This window comes from Maylandia zebra, linkage group LG22, assembly GCF_041146795.1.
Source record: "Maylandia zebra isolate NMK-2024a linkage group LG22, Mzebra_GT3a, whole genome shotgun sequence".
Lineage (NCBI taxonomy): Eukaryota > Metazoa > Chordata > Actinopteri > Cichliformes > Cichlidae > Maylandia > Maylandia zebra.
The window spans coordinates 11,481,923-11,507,294 of record NC_135187.1 but is presented as its reverse complement, the minus strand read 5'-3'; the positions used below and the strand labels follow the sequence as shown (position 1 = coordinate 11,507,294).

Sequence of the window (25,372 nt, the reverse complement as noted above, 5' to 3'; positions counted from 1 at the left end):
ATGAAATTCAAACGGTACGCTTTTGTTTATGTGGGATTAGGTTTTGTGTTTTTGTGATATCCCATATAAGAATCAGTAAGGAATTTATTTTTCCTTTCAGAATTATAAAATACTTCATTTTCCTGTTAACTTATGTGCATTTATTACTTAATCTACACCTGTGTGTATTGCACAAACACACCTACACTGCCCACTTTGCACATCTGCGTGTGGACTCTGTATGACGGAGGAGATCAATAAACACATGTGTGGTCAAAGGAAAGGCGCAGAAACAAAGGGGCAGATGAAAAGAAAATGAGAGCGATTGGAGGAGAGGCAGCTGGCTTGGTTGTTTGTCGTTGAAAACAAAGTGCTTTTAAATGATTTACTTGTTCCCTGCATCGATGCATTCCCTCATTAAAGAACAGCAGACTGCGAGATTTGCAGACAGACCATGTTGCATGCAGACAAGCTGAGTCGCAGTTATGCATTATCAAACACACATTAAAACATATGCAGGGACGCAGAGGCAACAGAACCCGGAGACAGAAGTGGGTCAGGCTAACCAGCTCGGTCTCGCTACGTTTAAAAAATGCAACGGGGTCCCGCTGTTTCGCATTAGATACGATGGATGCAAAGGCACGTGCACACTCATATACACAGTTTAGGAGAATATCTGTGTATTCTCAGACCAGCAAGCCCAAAAACGTCAGTGTGTTTACTCCAGAAGAAAAGACATTTACTTTTGAATGCGGCACACACTCTCACTTACACATTTATTTATTCCCTTTGCTCAGACACACGAATACACCGAGGAGCTGTACGTTTTCACAGATGCAATCTACAAATTCACTTGCTCATGCATAACTAAACGCATATCTTTACCCAAATCTCAAGCTTGGAACAAGATTTGGACAGCAAATCCTCAGAAATACATTGTGCAAATCTCTTTAACAGTCATGACGGTTATTTTTGCTGGAAGATTAATTTCAAATGTACATCAGCGCTGCTCACTGGAGTTTGGTGCTGTTGTACATGCAAACAGATCCTCATCACACACCTACGCGTGTATGCATGTGCATAAAACAGTGGAGATATCTCTCTGTCAGCTCCATCAACAGGTGGAGGAATATCAGAGCGGAGCTGGAGCTAACGCCAGACAGGCCTGTCTTTCAGTAAACTGATGCCAGTGTTTGTGTAGGTCTGTGTGTGTCTGTTCGGTGTGTTTTGACACATTTATAGTGGATACGCAGCCAACGCTGAGCTATAACAGTGACATCCTTTCAGATCTTGAACTCCAGAACTGCCAGTGTTAACCGTTGCCAACATGAGCAATGGAAGCCCAATTTTGTCATCTGGGGAGCAAAGGAAGACTGGATCTTGTCACTCATGAAGGGTTAGATGAATGAGGGTGCGAGAAGATTAATAGGAGGCATATTTTGCAGTGATGTTCCTGCTGCAAATCAACAAGCCGAGCGCCGGATGCCGAGACATGGGAGGGCTGAGGAAAAAGAGCGGGGTGACTTAAACAGGGAGGTGGAGTGATGAGATGTGGAGGAGGAAGAAAGAAGGGGGAAAGTTGAACTTTCGCTTAAGAGGCCGTTTGTTTCCTCATCTGTTTACTCTTCCCCGCAGTTCTTTACCCTGAAACCGTTACGCCACTCGACCGTTGCCGTTCCACTCAGGGTATGAAGGAGAGTATTGTTTCAGGGGTTTCCATTTGGCATCTTGTGCATCGTAGAAGTATGAAATACGAGTGTGAGGCAGTGGACCTCAGCCAGTGGGAGGGGTACACTCAAAATTTCTTACTTGGCATGAGTTCAAGTCATCTTGTCTACAACAGAGAAGAGAGATTAGGGCATATTTACTTATGAGCTCAGTGATAGATACTTTTCCAACATGCAGTAGCTATCTGTACTGGTGCCAACGTGTCTGCAGAGGGAAGATTTATGACGGCACATAATCTGAGCCATTATGACTAAATATCAGAAATGAAAAGCCACAAAAATCCTGGTTTATTTAATGTGTGACAGATGTTAAATTTGATGTATTAGAGGGAGCATGTGCTGCCACATTGGCAGACTATGTATTCGATTTGTTCGCTATCATTTTAGTAGATTAGGCCTTCACACTGTGACGGCTTTTAATCATCACTGCTTTTACAAAACTATTCTGACTGTAGCAATATTAATTTTAATATACCAGTTAGCATATTAATATTGAGACTAATTCTAGATTTTAGTTTCTCCTTTAACTGGTTCCAGCCACAATAACATTTCTTCTTTTTCCACCTTTCTGCTGTCTTACAAAACTTTGCATAGCTTGGTTAGGTAGCCAGAATCATGACAAATGACTCGCTATGCCTGCTTTTAATAACTCCTGTGGATTAAAAGGTCAGTTGCTAATAAGGAATGAATTCTGCCTCTGCATATATGCATGTTGATAAAGACTAACAATGTGTTATAATTCCACTTTGCCAGGTTTGATTACCAGGAGCTCCTCCACAACTCCACGTTCTGTTTGGTGCCTCGAGGTCGGCGCTTGGGCTCCTTCCGCTTCCTGGAGTCACTGCAGGTAAATATATATTGTTGTGCACAATGCTGGCTATGACCATTATTCACCTTAAAGTCTCATAGATCATTTTTCACGATTTACACCTACATTTCTCAGGCCCAGTCATCTATGCGAAATAATGGCTTAAAGATTCAACAGTTTTATTGATTTCTCTGGAGATTAGATATATTTCTGTTCTTGCTCATGCATATTACACACTTTCATGTACCGATGAGCTTTAGTGTTATTTGAGTCAGGATCTAACAGTTGGTGGGCTCTTTGCTTAAGATACCAACAGGAGCTGAATGAAGCAAATTAGATGATCTTATTATCATGCCAGATTTTTACTTATTTGATTATGAATGGTTAATGTTGCCAATTTAAACTTGGTTTCAAACAAGCTTACATTATTATGTTTTATGCAAAAGGCGTACAGTGTGATAATGAGAGGTTTCACAGGAGTCTCTACAGTCCTGTGAAAAAGTCCACCCCTACTGCTTTTATACGTATTAAGAGGTTAAAGCGTCCAGGGAATACTAATAAAATGCAGCTGATAAAAGGATCAAATGTGAGCACCTCTATAAAAGCAGAGGTTTTGGTTTGCCGGTCTAGAACATTTAAGTGTGCGTTCAACACAATGCCAGAGAGGAAAGACATCAACAGTGACCTCAGAGCAGCATTTGTTGCTACCCATCAATCTGGGAAGGGTTCTAAGGACGTTTCTAAATAATTTGAAGTCCATCATTCTACTGCACGAAAGACTGTTCACAAGTGGAAAACATTCGGGACAGCTGCCAGTCTTCCCAGGAGTGAACGCCCTAGCAAATTCACAACAAGGTTACTCCATGCAATGTTCGGATAAACTACAAACTACAAATCTCACACTCCCCAGGGCTCAGTTAGCATGTTAAATTTGAAGCTCACGACAGTCCAATTAGAAGACGACTGAACAAGAATGGCTTGTTTGCAAAGGTTGCCAGGAGAAAACCAGCACCACATTTAATAAAAACCAAACACGGCACATACACCTCATAGCAAAAGTGTGCAAATTGGTAAAAGTGCAATGATTTGAGCTCGTGTTGCAGGCACAGCACCTGAGCATCTTGCAGTCATTAAGTTGACCGTGAACTCTGACTATCTGACAGCTAAAGCAAGGCTAAAATTGGGTCATGCAACATTGCAATGATCCCAAGCACAGCAGTAAATCCGCACCTGAATGGCTGAAAAAAATAAAAAAGTCGAGGTGCTGCAATGGCCCAGTCACAGTCCAGACCACAACCTGATTGAAATGCAGTGGCAGGACTTTAAGAGAGCTGCGGATAAATGAGTTAGCACAAACGTCAATCAAGTGAAGCAATTCTATAAAGAAGAATGGGCAAAAATTCCTTCACAACAATGTGAGAGAAAGTTCTACAGAAAACAATTCGAGCTATTGCTACTTGTTCTAGAAGGTTACGTCTACTGAATCATGGGGTTTTTCACTGGACTGCACAGAGTCCTGAAAACCTTTTTCACATGACTCTGTGTGCTTACCAATCGTAATTACTTTCAAGTATATGTAGTAACATACTAATAAAAACATGATTCAAAAGTTTTCTCTTTACAAAACGCTGTTGTTATTTTCAGGACTTTACTAAATCCTGCATAAACAATCAGATAAAATCCCACATGTACTATACTAACACAGTAACTATCAAAGCATTATCTGCTGATTTTCACACAACGCTGTTAGAATAACTAAACCGCAGTGAAACCGTTCATGCCGAACAAGCTCCATCTCACATACTACCGTTCAATCAACAGGGAAGTGCAAAGAATGCAGAATGTTTATGTTCCAAAGCTGCGGTTTGTGCAGTGTTTTTGGTTGTTGACACCTTAATGGTCACATCTGCAAATGTTTTGCCCCAGACCTTTGTGCTATGCTGAATGCAGATTGAGCCATAAAGTCTTTATTTGCTATTTGAAAGGCCTTTTAGCCTAAAATGGATCCATTAACACACACAGACGCGAGCGAGCACTTATACAAACTCTAGGATCCTTCATTTAAGTCCATCAGTGAAATGTGCAAGCACACAAACAATAAAGACACCACAGGCAGTGGAGTGAGAGAATAGTTTAAACGCTTTAACAGTGTGCTGTAGTTCTCACTCTGCCACCCAAGTTGATGGTCTCACACCAGTGCAGGAAGCAGCAGTGGCTGTTTTTAGCTTTGCCGAACACTGAACTCTCTGGCTGCTACAGTGTTCCCTGGCTGCACTGCTCTCTGGGGCTACGTGGTGTGTGTGAGTGTGTGTTTCTAACTGCGTGAATAGTCCGGAAGCATCTATGGGAGTGGCAGCCTGCCCCACCGCCGCTGATGTCTGCTGAATGGACAAATCCACACACAACCCACTCGGCTTGGCAGCAGGTAGCTGTCACGGTCCCTTTCTCCTCTTTGCCTTCCTTTTTTTTTCTTGTTTTTTCCTCCGTATCAGCCTCTCTCTCTCTCTCTCTCTCTCTTCCTTTCAAGGCGCTTTTTAAGATTTTTCACTTGTGTACTCTTTATTTTTCATTTTTCATTTTTTTGTATTATTTTTTTGGTGCTAGCCAAGCCCACAGAAGAACTGGCAATTACCACTGTGGTAGGAAACTTGCTGCCAGCTTTCCAGTATACACACAGACACACATTTGCACACTCCTCCACATACACCATCGCTCAGAGCCTCCCCTTGTTCGTCTCCCAATGCAAACAAACCAAAAACAACTACACAGCACAGAGGCCTTCATTTTCCTCTACCTCCAGGCAGAGGGGGCTTTAAAACGTTTGAAGCTCACCCTCACAGTGATTTATCTCTCAGGGAGAAGGCTCCGGTGAGCTGCTGCAAAATTAAAATTAAAGGCCTTGGATTATCACTCGAGGATCTTCATTTGACCTTGTTTTAACCAGGTGCTAATTCCCACACACGCATGCACGTGCAGGTCCTGCTCGAGTGTCCTTCAGCAGGTTGATTCTCCGATGGAACGCTGGAGCGTGGAAGTCTCGATGGGCCGGAGAGAGTGGTTGATTTCTACAATATCAGCTGCCGGTGCTGTTCTCTCTGGTGGTTTAATTTTAAAAAAAAAAAGGTGGAAACAAACCCAGATCTACCAACAGTCTAGACCACAGTGAGTAGAAAGAAAAACTGAGCAGGATGAGATGAAAGTGCTGCAAACAGAAATTGAAAAAACCAAGTAAACAAGGAGAAAATCTGATAGATTTACAGAGAGGGGAAGACCAAAGGGGGTGCAAGGGTAGCAAAAAAAAGGAGAACAACATCAAAAACCTGTCAGTAAATGAAGAAATAAGACAACATCAAAAATCCACTTCAATGAAGCATTATGCTGTAATGCATCAACTGCTTCTTAGTTTCTCTGCTCTCTTTCCCTCAGTGTTCCTCTTACCCCACACATGTCCCCCTCAGTGGTTGTACCTAATTAGCGTGGAGTGAGTCAGCCCAGTCAGCCACATCTGTGTTTGCATCTATATGAATGACAGTGTTTAACAAACCTCCGGAGTATCCAGGGAAAGTAGAGATGAAGTTACTACTCATTCCAGCCACTCTGTGAGGGTCTCACACACACACAGAAGCATTGATCATATTATCTGCCCAGTTTGGGATATCACAGTGCCAAGCAGCTGGGGCTACACTCCTCCAGACTACATTGTATTCATGCAGCTGTATATCAAGCTATAGCATTTATTGCCAAAGGGGAGCCCAAGCCAGCAGCTAAGGAGGGCTGAATCAGAAGGAACCTATTTTGACTCACTGGATGTCAACTGTGGATATAAGCCTGTTTTTGACTGTGAATTTCACATGGCATTCTCTGCACGTTACCAGTTTCAAAATCCGCTTTTCTTTGGGAAACAACAACAACCTATGACACTGCAACCTACGCGTTTAAAAAAGGAAGGCTCTGGCAAAGCAGGCCTGCTTGGTTCTTGGGTGGCTCTATGTATTCTCAAGAATTAGTCGTGCACAGCCAGATCTATGTATGTAACGCAGCGTGATTACAGCTTCGGCCTCACACGTGCAAATGTTCTCTCCCACAAAGCCAAATTTTGCAGTCTCACTACATCCTGGGTTTAGTGCCATCAGGGGCGATCTGGCTATAAGAAACTAGAAGGAACCCATTTCATCTGCAGCTTCTCAAATCTTATATTTTCTCCTACGTTACACAAGTTGGTTTCTTATTTTCACTGTTTCCTTTAAGATTCTTTAAACTCTTATTTCTATTTGCATGTGTGTGTCCAGGCGGCGTGTATCCCAGTACTGCTGAGTAACGGCTGGGAGCTGCCGTTTTCTGACGTCATACAGTGGAACCAAGCGGTCATTGAGGGAGACGAAAGATTACTACTTCAGGTAACGGACATAAGCATTTACAAGTGTCCGCACACAGGTGAACACCTTAACACATGCAAGCAGACATTGTGTTGACGGCCAGATGTTCATTCGGGATGTTTTGGGTCTTAGCATAACATCTGCATAAAATACATACTTGCGTTTTTTCATAATTTAAAGAAGAAAACAAACAATTGTGTTAGTTCATGGGTGGCTCACAAGCCTTTAAGTTATACACTGTCATCAAATAAGGCGTCTTCAGTTCTAGCAGATGAATATATGACTATAATTAAAGACATATCCAGAGATATGTATCCTTGGTTTAGGAGTCATGTTGGATTAGGCGAAGTTGAGAAATTTTACCACCTTCTTTTGGAATTATGCCACTATTTGGCAGCAACAGTAGCGAGGAAACATGTGAAGGGATTTGATATTCAACAAAGAAGCCAGCTTAAGGGATCTAGGGCGTATCGCAACCTTTCGATTTTTAAATCAGATGTTCTATTATTCGATTTTTAACAGAATAAACAGTTTTTAAGAAAAACACAAGCACTAAACCCTACTTTGTAAGGCTTACAAAGACTGATAGCCAGTATTATCTCTATCTGTGCAGAGGATTGGCTTAGTTTAAATGCAAACATGGACCTTGGAAAACATCCAGAACATCCAGGTAGGCATTACCTGTATCAAACGTGGTGGTTACAGCTTCGAGCTTCTTTGAGATTAAACACCCCAAAAGGCCTTAATCCAGCTTTATTTCAAAAGCACTCGCTCTCTCGCCGTGTCGCCTTGTTACACGGACGTACAAATAAACAGCCAGTGAGAAAAGCCAGTTCTCTCCCTGCTACAACCTTTATCTCTCTCCCTCACACACAAATTACATCATGTCTCCTCTGCATTGATCCGCTTTGATCCTGACCAATAGAGGACATGAATTGGCATTCAGCTAATGAGCAGGCACGAGCTCCCTGGAGCTCAGGGCGAGGGAGACATTTTCAAATTAGGGTAGAATTGGTTGAATGAGCTGACCTCATCAGTTGAATTTCTGCACGCCTGCAAAAGTCTCACTTGGAAACGGGCGTATATTAGACACCGATGTTCACATCGTCTATGATCTGAGCGCAACTAATGCAAGGCTGAGTGCAGGCAGACAGTAGATGAAATTAGTGAAGCCATCTTTAACATGCACTGTAATTAATAAGAAGGAGAATTTTTCAAAAAAAGAGGAGATTTTTGTGGCGTCCCACCGTTTAACACGCATTTCTTCCACTTTGAGTTAAAATGAATGAATGAATTTTGGTGGTTCATTAAAACCCCCAATTTATCCTCACTAATCAGGGTCTGATTATCTGATTGACAGCCGCTAAATCAGATCTGTGTTAAATGTTTTAGAGGGCCAAATTAAACAACCCCTCTTTTTATCCTGTTCTAGACTATTTTAAAAGGTACGCCTTAAATTGACAACCATCAAAGGAAAAATCTTAATCGTATTTGTTTTTTCTCTTTCTTAAATTGCTTTTTTAAAAATTTTACCATGTTATTTTTTCTCTTTTGTCTTTAGGTGCCATCTACAGTGAGAGCAGTAGGGAACGAGAGAGTGCTGGCTCTACGACAAAGGACACAGATGTTGTGGGAAGCTTACTTTTCCTCGGTGGACAAGATAGTTCTCACCACACTGGAGGTCAGGCCAAGAATGGACAAACTCTTGATAATAAGGTCCAGCCACAGAAAATCCAACCAGATGTTGTTGGTAAAATCCAGGATCAGATATTCAAAGGCAAAGCCCAAACTCACGATTTGAAACAGAGGATGGAGTGCTGCCTGGGTATAGCATGTAGGACACTTAAAAACCACTTGCTTGTTGTAGCATTTTCAGACATTTCCAATCTAACATGCTAACAAGCTAACATAGCTCTCTTAACAGGTAATATGTGAGTTCAGGGCAAGATTTTTTCAGTTTGGCTCTAGTACTTCAGTGAGGTTTTGAATACTTACTGAACTATCTGATGAGACAGGTTACTACACATCCAGTTACTTTGGCACTTTAGTCTGAGGATTATAAAACAGAGAGGTTTGGTGAACAGATCTTATCTGCACAAACGCCTCATACCAACTGTCAAGCATGGAGGTGGAGGTCTGATGATTTGGGTTTATTTTGCACCCACAAGACATCAGGCCTATACTTACTAAATTGACCATGAACTCCTCTGTTTATTAAAAGAACTATGCAATTGGGTTGTGCAAGAGAGCCTTGATCCCAAACATAGCAGCAAATATAAAACAGAATGACTGAAAAAGTAAAGAATTAAGTTATTGCAATGATGCAAAGTCCAGAACTCAACCTAACTGAAATGCTGTGTTGGGACCTTAAGAGGGCTGTGCTGGGGAAAAAAAAGCCAACAAACCTTGATGAACTGAAGGAACTTTGTGAAGAAGAGTCAGCCAAGATTCCTCTACAATCATGTGAGAGACTAATAAAGTCTGAAAAGAATTACTAAAAGTCATTGAATCATGGGGTATACCTAGCCTTTCACTGGACTGCATAAACTCTTGTAAAAACTTTATTTTTCACATGACTGTAGCCACGGTGACATCAGTTATTGGTTAGTAAAGTCCCGTTCTGAAGCTTCAGTCTGAACATTTTTGGCCTTTGCCATTTTGATATTTTGAAACTGCACAGGAGAAGCAAGGGGTGAATTTAACAGACTTTACAGTTACAAGGATATTCACGGTAAAGCATGCCCTGCTCTGTACTCAAATGCTCTTTGACTGAAGTGGGAGTGGAATTTACAAATCCGCTTTGCTTGTATCACATTAAGCTTTGACCCCCTAGTGTCAACACAAGATCCGTGTCCCACAAATATGCGTGTGGGTAATACTGCAAACCTAGTTTTTCTCTGCTGCTATACAGATCTATTCAGAAATGTGCAGAACTCGAACGTTTCAAGTGAAAACTGCTATAAACACAGGCGGAGTTACTACTCCTGTGCCTTTTTCCTGCCTGCGTCCTGTATCATCAGTCCTCTTTCAGAAGACTGGTTTGCAGCAGAGTTGTCATATTTGAATCAAACACCCTTGTATCATTATGATTACAGGGTTGGCCCATGGTCTGTATTTCCACTCTTTCACTATCTCAGTTTTGTGTTGAATTAGGTCTGTGAAACATTTCAAAGCAGAGCACATCTGATCCGTCTTAGAGAAATCCCCCAAATGTATAGAAATTATATATCATTACTTAAATATCAGTCTCAACCTGCCAGTTTCTGCTTTACTGGTGACTATTATGACTTTTGATATGCTGCACATCAGGTGTAGAAGAAAAAACTTAAACCGGAATTACAAAGAGCTTGGAGTTTTCTTCACTTTTTTGTCTTTGAACAAGCTGCAAAGAAATGCATTGCAAAGATAGCTACTCTGGCTCAGAGAATGTCATTTGAAGGTTGGCCCAGCAGTTAGATGATGCATAAAAAGAAATGCCAAACCTCCTTATATAAGAAGTTTTTGAACACTCTGATAAAGTCAATGTGAGTAAACAACAGATTTAATGCTGCTGAAATCTGAAGAAATCACAGAACGAGTGGTAAACTTTATAATCAGATGTTTATGAACTGGAGTCTGGGAGCTCCTAGTTAATTTGGTGTGTGGAATTTGTGCAAATGATAATAAGAGGAAGGTTCTGGAGGTTAGTGATAAGCTGGTTATGTACAATGCATACAGCATGTAGAGGGGACCTCCGCACGAGAGACAGCTGTGCAGTCAGCTTGAGGTCAGTGAGGCAGAGGACTTCAGGTGTCAGTGTTGCTGCTGCATGGACACCTCCTATTGGTGTACAATGGGAAGTACACAGATCCTGTCATTACGGACTCCTAAAATATGCAGAGACAAGTGTGTCAGGACTTGAACTGCAGTGCAGTTTATATTAAGCTCTAAAATTCTCATGCACTGGCTTAGAAGGGGAAAAATGAGTGTGATGCAGGCTCATACTCGATGAGTACAACAGCCACTTTAATGCATAAAGCCAACATGTATTTCTCACATTGCAACCCACGTCGAACCTCATCCAATTTTTTTCCTTTCTTAGATCATTAAGGACCGTGTATTTTCTCACATATCGAGGAACAAGTACATGTGGAACTACCTCCCAGGAGGTCTGCTGGTCCTGCCAGAGTACTCCACTCATCTTGCACATTTCCCTTTCTACTACCTTGGATTAGGTAAATGCAGAGTTTATTTAAACAAATCAGCACAGCTTGCGAATCTTGATTGCATGCTAAGGATGTTGGAAAGGAGATGAAAAATTAAGACGCCACACTCAACATTACACAAATTGTTCTCAAATATTTGCTTAAGTTCTTGTCTGTATTGATTTTAATTTTGCATTCCTGCCAAATATTTGTTCTTTTATCCGGTTTAAATACATTATTTTATAAATTACGGCAGCATTAAACTGCAGCATTGCTCTCTACAGCACAGTGTTTTAAATGTTCAGATTCTTCATGGTGGCTTGAAATTATTTTGATGATGTTCAGTACAAATAAATATTAGTATTATTAGGCTTAGATTAGCAGCACCTTGCGCATGTTCAGACAGATAAGACATTTCATCATGTGCACATCTTTGTTTCATGACTTTGCTCAGGAGTCACTCCAGGACAGGAGTTCACTGCGGTCATCCATGCTGTCTCTCCATTGGTCTCCCAGTCTCAACCAATCATGAAGCTACTTCAGGTGGTCTCTAAGTCAAAGTACTGCTCACAGGTACATACTGAGATATTCTCTATGTAACTTTGTCATAATAATAAGCAAAAGTTGGATTGTGTGTACAGTTGCTTCAGAAAGTAGTCACTTTTTCACATATTATAATCGTAAGTTTAACTTGAAATGCATAATTGTGAATGTTTCTATAAAGCTACACTCAGTAACCCCTGAAGGCAAAGCAAACACATTTTAAGAAATGTTGAGAACGTACTACAGTGCCTTTCAGGTATTTATTTTCTTAACTGTTTATCACGGGGCCTATCATACCTTTATTGCAAATCTCTCATTTGAAAAGCATCCATGTCTACTCCTGCTGCAGTGCTCTCCACTGTTTTTCAAATTCCTCTTCAATAACTTCTGTCGTAAAGTGAATGGATTGTGCATAATTTAGTTTGTGCATATATAAGATTCAGTGATGTCAGAGCAAAATTATAGTGAAGTATAGATCTCACCAGGTTATAAAATTGAGCAGCTGGGGAAAAAAAGATGAGTCTCCACACTTCATAGAGTTGTGCATCTGGACAGACTGTGCAACCAAGCAAGAAATGCCATGGTCGCGAAAGTGACCTGGAACCCAACAGTCACTCTAACAAGTCAGTAGATGTTCTCTGCAGGAATTAAATGATCTGCCAATAAAAGGGCAGCCATCCCCAGGAGCACATCATCAATCAGGTCTTTAAGCTAAAAGTTGCAAGAGAAGCTGCTCTGAGTAAAACAGAGATGTCCTTGAAGAAAACCAGCTGAAGAGCACATGCAACTTGAGACCAAAGGGGTGAACTACAAAGTAAGATTAGTGGTTTAGCAAGCTACGTCAAGCTTAAAATCGGCGTTTTATATTTCTCAAAAGAGTTTCTCTTTTTACTTGGATAAATCACTGATGCTGAACACAATGCAGTCATGAGCAGGTTATGTTCAAAGCACCATATTTTAAGTGTAATGCAGATTCTCTGCTGCGGGAATACTTTTTTTTTTTTGACATAAACATTGTTAAACCATATCTTACCTTAAAAACAAGCATCGGGAGTGCACTCAGCCATTAAAATAATTAACTTGAATTAAAATGCTTATTTTTTAGCTCTGTGTGCGCTAACGTACCAGAATAACAGTTTTTTGCAGCCTTAATCTCTTGCTTTTTTGCAACAGTATTGCATTTTACTGTTACAATTTTTATGTAGATATTTAGTCGTGTATGTGGCACTAATAGGGATCATTTTGTGTTGAAGAAGAGTTATATGACCTTTTTATATGAACATTGCACAGAGCCTGAACTAGAAAGCCCGACTTAATAAGAGAAAGTTGTTAACCACTGTTGTGATACTGGTTATCTCCAAATGAGTTTTAGGTTTTGTCAAATCAGCTGGGAAAGCCTGGCTGTGTTGACTTTCATTTGTATTAAACCCCTCAGGAATCCTGCTCAGCATTACAATAAACCAAAGCATACATACTTGGTTTTAGAACAAGTTTCTAGTAGTTCTTGAGTTAAAGGCCAAACTTAAACCCCATAGAGCACCAAAAATTAAACTTCACCGATATGAAGTGAATAAGAGTACAAAAATTAAAGTGGTCTGGATACTTGAGTACCTAAGGCAACTGTAGACTATGAAAATTTATCATTGAGCAAACTATCATATGGGATATGAGATATGGGATATCATATGGGTGAGGGATCATACCTCTGAAATCCCTGACTGATTTATGACAGCTACTTTTCTAATCAATCTAATGCATCTATATGTCGACATTTTACATGAGCTCCACTTCTCTTCTGTTTTAGATCATTATTCTGTGGAACAGCGAGAAACCGCCACCCAGTCGGAGCAAATGGCCTCCTATGCCTGTCCCCCTCACTGTGACAGATGGCAGGAGGAAGGTGAGGGCCAGTGCCACTCACAACTCAAGCTGTAGCCTGCTGTGACGTCTGAGTGACAGAATGACAAACTGTCGCTTGCTCAGTCTGTTTATGCGTCTCTCACTCGCTGTCTATATCTGCTAATCTATTTTTCGCCTTGATGTCTCTTTTTTTGGTCTTTCTTACCATCCGTGTTTATCTGACGTGTCCACCGATCCGTGCAGCATTTACTTTCTCAACCCTTCTTCCATGTGTGTCTTTTCAGACGTTTTTCTTCCTCCCAAGGCAAAACCTATAGTGATTCACCCATCTCAGTCACTCAACATGATTTAGTGTATTTCATAATCTCTCAGAGCACAAGCCAGCCATCCCACGGGCTACAGCACCAGAGCTAAAACTAGTGACTTTGTTTTTCTCGCAGACCACCAGTCGGTTTCTACCTCATGTTGCCATAGAGACGGAAGCAGTGCTGAGTCTGGATGAGGATACGGTCCTACTGACAAGTGAGGTGTGTGGACATGTACAACACACAATACATACAGCAGAAGCGCCCACATACTGTACATGAATAAATTAATATTTCTAAACAAAAAAAACCCTGAATCTTCCTTTTCTGTACTTGCAGGTGAACTTTGCCTTCTTGGTGTGGCGGAGCTTCCCTGAGCGGATTGTAGGCTATCCTCCCAGAAGCCACTTCTGGGATCCCCTGAAGCGGGCCTGGGGCTACACCTCCAAATGGACCAACGACTACTCTATTGTCCTAACTGGAGCCGCCTTCTACCACAGGTGCATGAACGCAGGAGGGAAAAAATAATGAATAATAATTTGTTTCATATTTTTTATAACTGAAAACTTTCTTTGTGGTTACTAGTCTTTTAATTAAAGGTTCAAAGGAAGAAAAAAGACACTTTAGTTGAATCACCCAGCAAAATCTTGGTTTGTCTCACATATCCGGTGGTAAAAAAATTATTTGAATTTGCTATTACATAACAGCAGGAAAACATTTTATTGGAGTTGTAAGTTCTACATTAATTGGTCTGATCTTCAGTCGCCTTTATAGACATGTCACTTTCATGTATACAGATGTGAGTAATCTTTCCAATCCATGCTGGAAAAAGTATGTGAAACTTTGTGCCGACAGTCAAAGGAGCTTGCAAAGAAAAGCATCTGGACTTCTTTAAGTTACTTGAAGACGTTTCACCTCTCATCCGAGAAGTTTCTTCAGTTCTGAAGGGTGTTCCTCCCAAAATGTACGGCAATATGTCTATGAAGGTTCTCAGTCATCCAGGTCATCGTAGTCAAAGGAGCTTGCAAAGAAAAGCGTCTGGACTTCTTTAAGTTACTTGAAGACGTTTCACCTCTCATCCGAGAAGCTTCTTCAGTTCGGATGAGAGGTGAAACGTCTTCAAGTAACTTAAAGAAGTCCAGACGCTTTTCTTTGCAAGCTCCTTTGACTACGATGACCTGGATGACTGAGAACCTTCACAGACATATTTGTGCCGACAGTTTCTCCTACTTGGAGTCAAGTGCTTCAATTAAGGAGATGAGATTGGGTTGTGGGTTGGCGTGTCCTCTATAAATAAGGCATATCAATGTTGCAAGGGAGGTTTGCCTACAAAGGTTCCTAACTGAGTTAAATGACTTAGAAACAATTAGGTGGCAGCCATAGTTAGAGCTAATCAAATTACCTAAATGATAAGAGAAGGCGCTTCAGTGCTTCTTTTCCTATTCCCTTTAGTATTAGCTCTACTGCAGCATCTTTTATAACAACCCATAATGCTGTTCATCGATTCTCTTAGCACTGCAGTTGTCTTTGAAAAGATCACACCAGGATGCAATCCTGAGAGGTCGGAGAAAAACTCAAGGGTAACAGCAAAACCATCATAGAAATCTTTGCAACATAACGAAATCTTTGTTCATATTTCCACTATATGAAAATAGATATTCAATAGAATGGCCTTAATTTAAGGACACGATGCTTTTCGAGAACAAAATAATACAGCAGATCCCAAGTTTACCAAACCTGAAGGTTGTGTGAGTAGATGAGACAAAACTTAAAGCATTTTGACAACAACATATGTTTAAAGGAAGGAAAACAACAAAATCTCATGGGAGCATGGTTTGGGGCTGTTTTGCTCCCTCTGGGATTGAGTGCCGTGCAATTGCTGAATTCAAACAATGAATTTAAGAATTATCAATTTATTTTTTTTTGTAAATGAGACTATCAGGGCAGGAGTCCATGACCTTAAAATGCAAGCTCATAGTATAGTCAGCAAAAGAATGGTTGAAAAGGTAGAAGATCGTTGTTATGGAATTGCTGAGTTCTCAACTGAGAGGTTATGGCAAGACCTGAAGAGGGCTGTTCAGTCCATACATCCCAGAAATGTTAACAAACTGAGTCAGCTTTGTAGGAGGCAATGGTTAAAAATGAAGTTCTTACTGTTGTGTAAGCTCCATAAGCAGCTACAGGAAAACAGGAGCTCCTACAAATGGCTAAATTTAAAAGTTTGTTCATTTTTCCAGGGTGTACTGAGACTTTTTAATGTGTTTGATATATTCGTCTATAATAACTGCAACATTTGACAAACTAATACAGAACAGACATTAACTTCTCAAAACAGACTGCTTCAAAGATTAAAAACTGAGAGCAAGGGAGAACTTGAACTCTAGCAGCTCCGAACATAATGGCACAAATATCAACATGATGAGCAATAAGGGACAATCAAACAGAAAGAAAAGGCATCAAGAATAATTATGTATTTGTGTGAGCGGGAGGGGGAAAAAAAGAAGGCAAGAGTGAATTACTCAGGGATTACTTCAAGCAGTTTGATTAATTCGAAAAGCACGAAGTCGATTATGTGCTATGGGAGAGGGATGGGAGTTCTTATACAATGAGAATGTAATTACACCACAGACAGGGTACTTTAAAAGGTGTTGAAACCTTGTGACATTTTGAGACAATGTGGTCATTATTGTCAGCAGACTTAATAAAAACACGTTTTTGTCGTGCTAATTTGAATCTCTAAAGCCTATAGACACATCAGTGCCAACTTTAATAACCCGTTTTACTGCTTAAACAGAAAAATACCAATGAATAGTGAGCCTATAAAACACGACTCGCTCAGTGGGGGAATGGATAATTTAGTCTTCATCTCATTTTTACTGCATATCATATTAGTAAACTGATCTGACGGCGCGCCGAGACTCCACGGCAGCAACTTACATAGAGATAAATGTGGCCAATTTTGGTTGTGAAGCACAATTAAACCTTCTTTAAAAAAATAGAGTGACAGTTGCTTAGTCTGAAAATATAATGATAAGTAAATTGAAAGCGCTATACACCTAAAACTGATATTGAAGAACATATGCATTGCATCAGTGGAGTTTAGTCGGCTGGGCACCTTAAAGCTTAAATCTCACTCGGCGGAGAAATCAACTTGTCCTAGATACATATTATCAGCATACATCACACCATCTACTCTGTAGAGGTCACCGAGCCTGCTAACAGATGGTTGCTTGACCTCCAGTTAATCATGTTATGTTACATTTTTATTTTAGGTTAGATGAGGCCCTTGTCTAAAGAAATTTACAGTATGATGAGTGTAGGTATGAGAGGCTAAAACTATCATTAGAGCTACTGAAAGCGAGACAGGTAGAGCACATTGGCGGAAGAAGTGGCAGCATATCTTTGTCAGATGGGGTTTTTTAAACATATCTCTTTTATATAAAGCACCATTGCCTGCTGGCTTTAAGAATACAATGAATATTGTATGTTTATGTGACACTCTCAACTTCCCCACAGGTACTACCACTACCTGTTCACTCACTACCTGCCTCAGTCTCTGCGGACTCTGGTGGATCGCACCTCCAACTGTGAGGACATCCTTATGAACTTCCTGGTCTCTGCTGTGACTCACCAGCCGCCGATCAAAGTGGCTCAAAGGAAGCAGTACAAGGAGCTCCCCAGTCCACAGGTAGGTACCGAATTGTCTTCAAAGTAATACTCTCTGGAGTCTCTTGACTTGGTTGTTAGAACAAGATTGGATGCTAAATAGCATGTGCCTGTTCTACTCCCAGGGTACGAAGAGCGTCCCTTGGGCCAACCCTGAACACTTCAACCAGAGGCAAGAGTGCGTCAACTCCTTTGCCAACTGGTTTGGCTACATGCCCCTGGTGCATTCTCAGTTTCGCCTGGACCCCGTTCTCTTCAAAGATCAAGTGTCCGTCCTACGCAAGAAGTACAAAGACCTGGAGAGGGCCTAACATTTCTGGACAAAAAGACTAGAGAGCGTTGAAGTCATGTTTCGAGCCATTTTGGACAGACAAATATGGCTACTAAGTAACAGAAAGTTCAAGACATGTCTTTCATGCATGGGAAGTGGACAAAAAGGCACCGAGGTCCATTGGTGACATGGACAATCATCAAGAAAGACCCAAGGAGATCTGAACTATATAAAGAGCTTAAGAGAAAGGAGTCTATAAAAAGTACTTCAAATGCTTCTCCAACCTCCATGAATCTTGAGAAATTTGGGGCCTTAAAATAGTCCTTGTGATTGGCCCTGTCGCTGAGAAAGGACAATTAAAATAGTCAAAAAAGGAACATTTGTGAACACTTCAAATGTCAGTGCTACTGCAGTGGCAACAAGGAGAGAATGACTATCTCATGCCAGGAGCACCCAAGGGACTGGTATCGGTGCCATGCACTCCAGCTGGCAACATCTGTCTCCATGTTACTGTTGCCAAGGAAACAGATCATTTCACATTAAAATGCTAACTGTAAGACCAATAAAGTGATTTATAAATGCAAACTCTGGACTCGTGCTGCAGAATGTTCACATATTTTGTCCCATAATTGCCAAACACATAGTGTGTGGCCACGTTTCCAGCAGAGGCAAAGTTCATCTTGTAATTTAAGGTACAAGCAACAAAGATAGGAAATCAGGGAGGCTGCTGTGGCATGTCTGTCTTTCATCCAGTTATGCTACAAACGTATAAAAAGAATCATGTAGTTCTGGTTACACTGCTGAAGATCACACTGTCAAGCAGTTTCTTGAAAAACACACAAAAAATAGAAATCAACTAATCATTATGAATACTACCTTTAAATGAATAAGCGAAATCTGTAGGAAAACAGCCAAAATCTTTGTTCCAGTGGATTTATCATTTGCAGTCCAAGTTGGCATTTATTTTGAATATATGCAGATAAATGTTTGTCATGCAGAGCAAAAGACAGACTAATTGCTGGATGGTGATGCCAAACCTAGTAAAACTCGGTGAACTTAGGCAAGTAAATGTGTTTGAGGCAACCTGAAAATCAGAGTTGGGAAAAAAGGTGAGTTAAGTAACTCTGAACGTGGGATGGTTGTTGGCGCCAGACGGGTTGGTCTGAGAACTCCAGAAACTGAAGGTTTACTGGGATTTTCCCATACAACCATCTTTAGAAGAACGGAGAGCGCCAGGTCAGTGTGTGAAAATACCCTGTTGATGTCAGAGGAGAATGAGCTGCTAGAAAGCCAACTCAGCCGTTCTCTACAACCAAGATATCGAGAAGAGCTTCTCTGAATGCACAACACATCAAACCTTGAATCAGATTGGCTACAGCAGCCGAAGACAACACGTGGCGCTACTCTTGTCAACTAAGAACTAAGTTTATGAGGGTCTCAAAAAGCGATATATAAATGCAATCCATTATTATTATTATTATTATTATTATAGTTCACATGAGCTTACCAGACTGAAAAAAAGCATGATCCATCCTGCCTTGTATCAACAGTTCAGGCCGATGCTGCTGGTAAAACTCCAACTGAGCATCAATTAAACATGGCAGTCCATCTGGATATTACTGCTGTCCATGTCCATCCACAAAGCTCAAATAATCTCAAAAAGGCTTATTTTACATGACAGTGACCTCACTGTACTCAAATAGCCTCTACAGTCACCAGAGCATCTTTGTGATGAGGTGGAACGGGGGATTCAGATCATGAATGGGCCAAAATCTGAGGAATGTTTCCAGCCCATTATTAAATCTATGCCATGAAGAATAAGGGCAGTTTTGAAGGCCAAATGGGGTCGAGCAAAATTTGCTGTGTGATGGATACACTGAAAATGTGTATTGTGGCAGGTACAATTCCACTACAAAGGTAAAGTAAAATTAAATATAGAAAACCCATTTGGGACAGGATGAGTTTCCTTAAAAAATAAATTACTAAAGAGTATTATACTAAGCACAATCACAGGAATCGAAAGTGTGGTTCGATAGCATCCGACATGACTGAGAAAGAGAATGACTGGCTCTTTGTTGTAATGTAGGCAAACTACACAAAAGAGCTGCTGCTGTGTAAAGAAAGACGAATACAGAAGGTTAAGGTCAGAGTGTGCATCATTACAAGTAGGTGGATGTACTTTGATGTACTTATACATCATCTCAATTGTGAGGGAGATCATGCATTCCTACATCCACCCTCAGGGTTGAGACTGACACTATGGAGCTAATACTTCAGTCTGAGTGGGCCCGTCCTGGATTTAGAAGCAGGACTTTAAAATATATATTCAGACCGTTTGTTTCAAAAAAAGAAGTTTATTAAAAAACAAATACCCAGTACACCAACCATTTGTAGTACAGTTTACAAAAATAAATTCACAGGTAAGCAAGTCTCAACACCCTCAGGGCAAACAGGTGTGATGTGTAGCACTCAGGAAGCTAATCTCATTAAGCACATGCACACACTTATGTACAAAGCACCTGAGATACATAGCTGCCAAAGGGCCGATTGGAATTCTGAACCCACAGTGTTTTACAACTGACAGAGCACAAATATGGGCAATTGTTCTTATTGTAAACAAACATATCAGATCAGCTTCTGTGCTTTGTGGAAGAATTACCTGCAATGAATTCAAGTCTGTCTGGTGTCAAGTCAGCACCTGGAGGCAGAACACCATGAATAGGCAGTTTAGGCTTCTTTCTCTTCTGTGCTTTTTGTTACCTGAGGCCATCCAGGTTCCAACTTATTATTTCATCAGTTTGAACAAAAGTCTATAACTTATTTAAGTAGTTACAAAACAGTTGCAGAGCACTTTCCAAATGAAAATTGGGTTATCAGCTGCCTCATACAAAAGAAGAGGATGACTGTTAGAATGTGTGTCAGCTTATCCTGTTTTTGGCTTTGACTCGATACCTTATTCCTGCCTTGTTTATGATTTCCCTCTTATCGGCTCCAATACAACAAACAACACGGGCTCTTAGATGAAAAGGTGCAAGTAAATTATGAGTTTCAGTGATGAAGTGCCAGCTCAGAGTAGGCGGAAGGTCCCATAAATCCTACAGAAGTTCCCTTATTTCACCTGGTCTTTGCCGTCTTAAAGTTCCTTCACCCGCAGAGGAGTGCAGAGCTAAGAAACAAGTGCGCAAGTCTCATTCAGAGCCATCATTTTCTAAGTGTCAGCATAGCATTGATGTCCCACAGAAGGTTCCTCATCTGGTCCATCAGAACCTTCATCTCCTGGTTCTTCTGGCGCAATTTCTGTATAACAACAAGACATTTGGCCATTAGTTAAACTCTGCAGAACACGTGGACTTTAACCATTGCCTGTTACAACCTTATACATATAAGCAATCCGGGAAGGAAATAGCTAATCACATATTAACAAGTGATGCTGACACTGCCTCACACCTGGAGGAAAAATACTTTTCTACTGGTGCTGATGCTAAAGCCAACAGTCCTCTCAGCCTCAGGCAGAATTTTCCAGTGTTTTGCCACTGGCTCCCTGAAGGTATTTTTGTAACCCAACTGAAATATTAGCTCTAACAAAAAACAACACCCTAATTCAGAATGAGTAAATAATGCAGAGTTTTTCAGTTAAAATCCAGATGCTACTTTAGCCTGTGTCAGTACTGCCACCTAGAGGAATTTGAAAGGGACTTTATTCTGCTCATTTCAGCATAGCTAAGTAACACTGTCCCCAATTATTAAAATATATAATAAACTGTGGAACACCAAACAATATATGAGAAATTAATTGATTCATATGTTGAATCCATTTCAAGAAAAGCTGCAGCAATAAGTCAATGAACTGGCATAACGTTTGTTGCCAACCCTTTTTCTTTCTTAGTAGCTAATGATGTTTTCTGCACGTTTAGGATTTCCTGTTTTGTGTCATAAAGTGACGGTAATAGATATCCTGGCTGTTGGTCAGAGAAAACAAGGCACTAAAAGATGTCCCTTTTAGCAGTGGGAAGTTATCAATTTCAAGACCAATTATTATTAATTATTACAGAATTATTTGCAAATCTCACGAACCCATAACAATTCACAATAGTGCAGAAAAAACGTATCAAATGTTTAAACTGGGATAATGCACCATTTAAAAACAAAAGGTAACACTGACTTTGCTGGCACCAACACGTACGTTTTCAACAAGTCTCTAAATCCTGGACTTGAAATTCTGTGTGTACTGCTTTTTTATTTATTTTATTTTAACTTAACCCCCCCAAAAAAAGGCCCCGTCACTGCTGATGGTTTCCCGAGGTGACAAGAACATTACAGAAACCCACCTCTAGGACCTCGTTTCTTTCCTGGATGACAGCAGGACTGCAGGGCTCCACTCTGACAGAAACCAGCTCCTCTCCAGCGTACGGCACAAGCTGAACACACAGCCGAGGTAAATCACGATTAAAATTGCATTTTTTTTTCTCATTATCAAATCAGACATAAAGAAAGAACATAGTTCTACAGTAGTTATATAGTAGTAATTGAAAAAATGTTTGTTTGTTTTTCTTTTTTTGGGGGGGGTCAGCAAAGGTCTTCTCTAACCTCAGCTGGTCCCTCCTTCAGGTCAGAGGTCATTTCCACACAGCGTTCATACAGCAGTCGGAGTTTTTTGAAGAGCAGAGTGAGCTGCCGAAGGTGTTCCTGGAGCTTCCCAAAGCGGTCCTGATACGTTGCCTGGCTCTGAGTCACCCCATTAGGAAGCTGAATCAAAAACACACAATAGATAACATGAAATCATTTGGAATAATTACACTTCTATTTCTAAATACAGCAGTGTAATGCAAATAAAAATGCTGACAGTGTCAGGCAATGTAAATGACTGCATGTACATTGGACATGTAGACAATCATTTTTCAAAACCAAGTAATAGCAATGGCAACACAAAACCATAGTGTTCCTCTTCTCTGAGCTGCACGGGTTTAAAAAAAAAAAAAGGGGGGGGGGGGGGGGGTCACCTTAATAGGCAAGAACAAGCTTTAGAAGTCAGCACTACACTGAAAAACACAGAGGCGCATTTGGTAACACGGATCAAATGGAGATGGGAGGATGGGTACGAGGGATGCTGACAGGCAAGCCGAGCAGATATGCCAGAAAAGAAGACGGGCCAAATTGAGACTGACAGGGAACAGTGGAACCACTTTAGCCACATAAATACCGCCCACTCAGTTAACAGCCACACATACACCAGAGCTGCTGGTGCAATTTGCTGCACTTAAGCTAAAGAAATAATGCTAATATAACAATAACTGCAATTTTTGGTAGCAGTAAAATATGAGTAACCGTCCGTGCTGCCCATCTAAAACTGCAGACTGGTGACTCAGCAGGTAATTATTGAACTAATCAGTCAGTAAACCTGCAGTCATTTGAATTTTCTGTTAAAATGCCAAATGTACAAAGGTTCCAAGGAAGGGCTCACCAGTACTGTAAGGACCCAAATGTGAGAGGCGCTGTTGTCTGAGAAGTGTGGATTTTAATTGGCTGATGCCCGGATTACACACTTACAGACGAGGGCACGGACAGTTCTGGAGATTATGGCCAAAAGCTTGATCTAATAATAGTTTTACATAGTGTACATTAAGTCCACCAGGGGGAGGTCAAATTGGTGCCCTGATAGTGTCATTGAGGTCACCAAATTGGCATTCACAGAGCCTTGTGTTCACACTCCAATGACCCACTTTTTATTTTAATTGTTGCCAATAGCTAGTTAGTTGGAGCAGTTGTTGTTTTTCTTTTTTTCTTTTTTTAATCTAAGACATTGTTTTTTCTCTTCTATTAGACAATAAATAAACTTAAATAAACGTAATCCTTAATTTAAAAAACAAAACGAATGTTATTTATAAATGGTATGAGGAACCTGAAGCTGCACTTGATTGAGTTTTCAAAAGTCGTTCAGATTAAATAAATATTAAAAACGATCGTTACAGTTGTAGTTTTGGACTTTAAGTCAATATGAGAACTTAACAGGCAGGAGTGCAGAGGTGAGAGCTGGGACAAAGGCTGGTAAAAGGAGACAGCTGGCTGGTATGATAGAGAGAATGAGACCAGGTGGGAAGAAAGCCATGCCTGAGAAATTATAGATATACTCAAATGTGGAAGCGAAGAGTGTGTCATACAGGATTGAAGCTGGGAATCAAATAGGTGATGTTGAATTTGTTCACTACACGTTGGATGTCAGTTAGAAGAAAAAAACCAGAGTAATTTGGATAAGACCGTAAGCACAGTCAGAGTGTAAGAGACTGGCGATAGGAGCAGGCAATAGACATATGGGTGATGGAAATAGATTTGATAAGGACGTATCATATTTCAAGAAGACAGAAGAACACAGGGTGACATATAAGAAATGAGGAAGATGCATACAGGCGGACTACATTTAACCAGAAGGTGCAACCTGAAAGAGACACGAGACTGCAAGGTTAAGATTAAGAGTTTCATTAGGAATGTAATCAGACGGATGGCTCAGATTGAGTGCTAGAGAGGGAAGACTAAGATGGCTGGAAAATGTGCAGATAGGAATAATGGATATACTCGACAAAGATTGCTGAAAATGGAGCTGCTAGGCCAGAGGAAATGAGGAAAAAAGGAGAAGATTCATGAATGTAGTGAAGGGGACATGAAGATGGTTAGTGTGACAGAAGAGGATGTCAGAGAGAGAGATGGAGGCTGTAGTGACCCCTCAGAAGAGCAGCTGAACTGAGAAGATGAATGAGAAACTAACAGTAAGAAATATTAGTCTGCTAATGATACACCCATAAACAAAGCTGAATATGTGAGTGGGCAAGAATATAGGTAAGTGTGTTATACTCATATTACATATAGGTATGCGACAATATCGTTATTTTGATATCAAGTCCCAGACACTAACAACAAGAAAACAGTTCCTGCTGCTAAGCATGAGCCTCGTGTCCCTTACCTGTGTGGCTCGTGTAATCTGGAAGATCTCCATAGTGCGTGTGACAATATCTTGTACAGTCTCCTGTCCGATCCTGCAGAGGAACACCGGGGAGATCTCCCTAAGGGCTCCCTGAGGAGGCATGGGCTGCTGACCTGCACTTGGGGCAGCACCGGGGGGCAGATGAGGAGGCTGCTGCTGCTGCTGTGAGGGCATCCCTGCCATCCCTGGCTTCTGAGGTAAAGAAGCTGCCATATCCACACAAATCTGCGGGGTACGATGGTACAAGACAAAGGTGATGTTCTATTAGCGTAAATATACGTTTTCTCAACACAGCAAGGATGTATGCTCAAATTTAAGCTTATTAGAGAAACTACAGACGTTTCGAGATCATATTTAAGAAAGCAGGAAACTCCTTAAAAATGTACTCTCAATGGAGACGAGGGAGGGAAACTTAACTTACTGGCTAAACATGCTAGCTCAAGCAAATTAAGCTAACTAGTTAGCAACGGGCTGTGCAAAAAGCTACTTACCCAAGTTCAAACCGTCTTTTGGCTGAATGTTGTACAGATGTTTCCCAGATGATGCAGCCTTTGCGAAAAAGGGCCTAGTTATTTATTATTTTAAATAAAGCATGATCACTGGCACCCTTCCATTGATTTCTTTCAGAAAGCACAGCACGTTAATGCATCACTTCCGGGCATAAAAATGGGATTAAT

General features: G+C 40.8%; 2 protein-coding genes across 4 annotated transcripts in view; one reads left to right on the top strand and one right to left on the bottom strand.

Annotated features, from left to right (window-relative positions):
* Window positions 1-18,304, top strand: part of ext1c (exostoses (multiple) 1c) — an 84,558-nt gene extending 66,254 nt beyond the window's left edge. For all 3 annotated transcript variants that reach the window (XM_004548937.3, XM_023155370.3, XM_012918645.4), the window contains exons 3-12: window positions 2,460-2,553; window positions 6,804-6,911; window positions 8,452-8,571; window positions 10,972-11,104; window positions 11,529-11,647; window positions 13,422-13,517; window positions 13,918-14,004; window positions 14,122-14,282; window positions 17,299-17,470; window positions 17,574-18,304. In XM_004548937.3, the coding sequence (XP_004548994.1) occupies window positions 2,460-2,553; window positions 6,804-6,911; window positions 8,452-8,571; window positions 10,972-11,104; window positions 11,529-11,647; window positions 13,422-13,517; window positions 13,918-14,004; window positions 14,122-14,282; window positions 17,299-17,470; window positions 17,574-17,759 (1,276 nt within the window). In that variant the 3' untranslated portion in view covers window positions 17,760-18,304. The remainder of the gene's footprint in view (window positions 1-2,459; window positions 2,554-6,803; window positions 6,912-8,451; window positions 8,572-10,971; window positions 11,105-11,528; window positions 11,648-13,421; window positions 13,518-13,917; window positions 14,005-14,121; window positions 14,283-17,298; window positions 17,471-17,573) is intronic.
* A 1,749-nt stretch (window positions 18,305-20,053) lies between these two features.
* On the bottom strand, window positions 20,054-25,372 carry zgc:114119 (Mediator of RNA polymerase II transcription subunit 30-like). The gene is made up of 5 exons (XM_004548936.3): window positions 25,187-25,372; window positions 24,675-24,920; window positions 22,307-22,465; window positions 22,048-22,137; window positions 20,054-21,016 (listed from the first exon to the last, which is right to left on the bottom strand). Exons 2-5 carry the CDS (start codon window positions 24,906-24,908, stop codon window positions 20,921-20,923), a joined length of 579 nt encoding a protein of 192 aa, XP_004548993.1. The 5' UTR covers window positions 24,909-24,920; window positions 25,187-25,372; the 3' UTR covers window positions 20,054-20,920.

Coding starts and splice junctions, on each gene's coding strand:
- zgc:114119 (XM_004548936.3), bottom strand. CDS start 24,908: ATGGCAGCTTCTTTACCTCAGAAGCCAGGGATGGCAGGGATGCCCTCA. Junction 22,466..24,674: donor AGATTACACGAGCCACACAG/GTAAGGGACACG, acceptor TTTTTGATTCAG/CTTCCTAATGGGGTGACTCA. Junction 22,138..22,306: donor TGAAGGAGGGACCAGCTGAG/GTTAGAGAAGAC, acceptor CTGTGTGTTCAG/CTTGTGCCGTACGCTGGAGA.